General features: G+C 34.5%; 2 protein-coding genes across 3 annotated transcripts in view; both read left to right on the top strand.

The window, feature by feature from the left end:
- LOC108368263 (uncharacterized) overlaps window positions 1–1188 on the top strand; it is a 7301-nt gene extending 6113 nt beyond the window's left edge. Inside the window, exon 3 of the mRNA XM_017623085.1 lies at window positions 1098–1188. Coding sequence (XP_017478574.1) covers window positions 1098–1188 — 91 coding nt within the window. The remainder of the gene's footprint in view (window positions 1–1097) is intronic.
- Window positions 1189–1203: 15 nt separating this feature from the next.
- On the top strand, window positions 1204–2877 carry Cyp40 (Cyclophilin 40). 2 transcript variants are annotated; one of them, XM_017623086.1, is made up of 6 exons: window positions 1204–1360; window positions 1422–1666; window positions 1718–1906; window positions 1959–2087; window positions 2205–2483; window positions 2544–2877. In XM_017623086.1, the coding sequence occupies exons 1-6, from the start codon at window positions 1285–1287 to the stop codon at window positions 2760–2762; spliced, it is 1137 nt and encodes a 378-aa protein (XP_017478575.1). In that variant the 5' UTR covers window positions 1204–1284; the 3' UTR covers window positions 2763–2877. The 2 variants fall into 2 exon arrangements, with proteins under 2 accessions (XP_017478575.1, XP_017478576.1); XM_017623087.1 differs by having other exon boundaries at window positions 1959–2117; window positions 2274–2483.
- The last annotated feature ends 316 nt before the right edge of the window (window positions 2878–3193 follow it).

The following is a 3193-nucleotide window of genomic DNA, read 5'->3' as shown; positions in this document are numbered from 1 at the left end:
CAAAAAGTATTTGGAATTTCTTCGTATGTAATTTCATCGGGAGTTCGCGCTTAGTCCTTTCGGTATTCGGTGGAATAAAACCTTTTTGATTTGTGCTTTGTTTTTACGCATAAATAATTCCTATTAATTTTCATAAAATTCAACATTTATATTATGTCAAAATTTGTATTTGTATCAAAAGGGTAAAATATTTATTCTTTATTTCCGATACACATACCAGTATTTTCATCGATACTCAGATTATAAACCATTTCATACTGTTATCGATACTTTTATGTCATCGGAACATCGCTAGTTGACAATAGAACAGCTGATTATCAAGGGAAGAAACATTGTATCAGCACTGTTCCTTAACGTCAGTGTATGCAATGTATAAGGATGCAATGTTTCGCAACTCTGCATACATAAACGGTTTAAATACCGCAGTAGAACAGTATCCAAACATTGTATTGGTACGTTTTGGAAGTCAGCTGGTCTTACTCCTGATCATAACGGTATCATTTTTTTTCGGGAGGAAATAATATTTACTGGTTTACTGTAGTTCAAAGTACACAAATGTAGAAAACGTACATCGATAATTTGATAAGTAATGAAAATTTTTGCCTGCGGCGCTTTTTCCATCAAAATTAATACTTCGATAAATAATAAAAACTTTTAATAAAAAATCGCGCGATTTTTTATTAAAAATTTTTGCCTGCGGCGCTTTTCCCATAAAAATCAATACTTCGATAAATATCTAAGTTATCATTTTTATTACAAAATCTCTCCGTTTTACTCTGAATCACTTTTTTTTAACAATACATCGATATTTAATTTAAAAAAATAATTACAATGCCCGTTTTTATTGTTTCTCGTTTTCAGTAATTTTTTTGTTGTGTGGCAGCACCGACATTTTAGTTCAATTGGTTTACAAAGCAAAAAGTGAGGTTGAAGTTGACATTTTTTGCAAATTTAAATTCAATTTCCATAAAAACTATAAGCCTCCGGAGGGTGGGGTTTTCAGATTTACAATCACAGAAAGCCGCTCTAAACCCCCTCATTTTTGTTTTTTTTTTTAAAGCCGGGTTCCGTATTGGGAAATTTTCCCATATTTTTAGATCCATCAATATGGATCACGATCCATATATCGCGATGCGTATTGATAGTGTAACAGGCGCCTTAGAAGGAAAAAGTCGATTTTTGTCGTAATTCGAAGTCGACTTTGCCATAGCTAGTGTTTACGCCCATGGTCTCATACCTAGTGTAGCTTTGTTTTGTTAGTTATTCGTACTCTGTTTCATAGAAATGAACAAATTATTAGAACCGGTTTGTGAAACCAATCCGTTAGTATATTTCGATATTACTATTGGCGATGAATTTGGTAAATTATAATCCGAAGGTTTAGTTACGTATATGTATTTTTAAATCCAAATATTTTATAGCCGGGCGAATGGTAATTGAGCTAAGAAAAGATGTAGTACCAAAGTCAGCGGAGAATTTTCGAGCTCTTTGTACAGGGGAAAAGGGCAATGGCCAATTAGGCAAGCAATTGCATTACAAAGGAGTACGATTCCATAAAATAGTTCGGGTGTATGTGGCACAAAGCGGAGACGTAGTCAACAACGATGGCACCAGCGGAGAAAGCATATATGGCCCCGTTTTCGAAGATGAAAACTTTACCCTGCCGGTAAACAGAACATTTCTTCAAACGTTTTGAAAACATTGCAACATTTTACAGCATGACGAAGGTGCAATTAGTATGGCTAATTATGGTGAGCCCCACACAAACAATTCTCAATTTTTCATCGTATCTGTGTCGTGCGATAACCTTGATGGAACAAACGTGGTTGTTGGAAAAGTACTCCGAGGTTTGTCTATCATTTCCGATATGGAACTGGTTTCCAATGATGATGGTGAACCGCAAGAGGTGAGCTTTCATAGATGATAATACCAAGAAATTATGCATTCATTTCTCGCAGAACGTTATAATCACAGACTGTGGAGAAATACTTCCATGGGAGGATTGGGGTTACTTAGATAATGACGAGACTGATGATAAACTTCCGCCTTACCCTCGAGATTGGGATAAAAAAATGTCATATTTTACAGTAATTGTTATATCTCTGAAAAATGTGCAGGTATTTACAGATATTTCTTTTAGTCTGATNAGTAATTGTTATATCTCTGAAAAATGTGCAGGTATTTACAGATATTTCTTCTTTTAGTCTGAAGAAATGGTAACTTTACTAACTGGTATTCGAAATGCTGGGAACCATTTTTTTACCCAACAAAAGTATTGTGAAGCGCGCCGGAAGTATCGGAAAGCAAATCGTTATTACAATTTACTTCGTACACGCTTTGAAAAGCAGGAGTTTACACATCTTACTGTAAGTGACGAAGATCTAAAAACGTTGGATGCTTTCTCGGTCCTGAATCAAATTAATATGGCAGCAGTCGATCTGAAGCTTGAAAAATATGACAGTGCAAAGTATGCCTGCACAGAGGTTCGTAAAATGTCAACATAATTTTTAACCTTACCTTTACCATCACACATTTTTCCTTAGGCGTTACGGTTAGATGAAGCCTGTGGTAAAGCATATTATCGACGGGGCCAAGCAAACATAGCCCTAAAGGAGTACGAATCAGCAATAACAGATCTGAATCAAGCTAATGAAAGAATGCCTGGAAATAAAAGCATATTGTACGAACTATCCCGGGCAAAAAAACTGCTGTCAAACTACAACCGTTCACAAATGAATGCATTGAAAAATCTTTTTAAATAACCGAAAAGCTTTTCTAAATAACGACAATCCTTTAGATAACCGATATGGGCCTCACAAGTAAATATTGTTAGAATTATATTTAATAACCTAAAATCAATCTTTACTCGTTTACAAATATACTTTTATTACATGTTTGTGTGCCATTTCGCAGCTAAAAACAATCTATGCATGCAAGAGCCGTTAACCTGTATGTTTTAAAGCATAGTCTACACGTAGGTATTTTTGTTGAAAAATAATGGCTGTAGGGAAAAAAGGACAGTTTTTTAAACAAGCTTGAAATGTAGGGAATTTTTGACCGATTACAAAATGTTTTTCAAAGTTTGAAATTTTTCAACATTGTTATTGACCTTTGTATCACTATTAAGTTTTTTAGGAAAAATTAAAAAAACAACAAAGTCTAAATCAGCAACATTCTCGTACTGGTGTTAGTG

This window comes from Rhagoletis zephyria, unplaced genomic scaffold (genome assembly GCF_001687245.7).
Source record: "Rhagoletis zephyria isolate East Lansing unplaced genomic scaffold, Rhagoletis_zephyria_1.1 Rzeph_scaffold_03037, whole genome shotgun sequence".
NCBI lineage: Eukaryota > Metazoa > Arthropoda > Insecta > Diptera > Tephritidae > Rhagoletis > Rhagoletis zephyria.
This window is presented reverse-complemented; position numbering and strand designations above follow the sequence as displayed.

What these genes read in the sequence shown, in the direction of transcription:
- Cyp40 (XM_017623086.1), top strand. Translation starts at nt 1,285, where the DNA reads ATGAACAAATTATTAGAACCGGTTTGTGAAACCAATCCGTTAGTATAT. An exon ending in AAAAAATGTCATATTTTACA is followed by an intron (nt 2,088 to 2,204) that starts GTAATTGTTATA and finishes TTCTTCTTTTAG; the next exon opens with TCTGAAGAAATGGTAACTTT. An exon ending in CAAAGTATGCCTGCACAGAG is followed by an intron (nt 2,484 to 2,543) that starts GTTCGTAAAATG and finishes ATTTTTCCTTAG; the next exon opens with GCGTTACGGTTAGATGAAGC.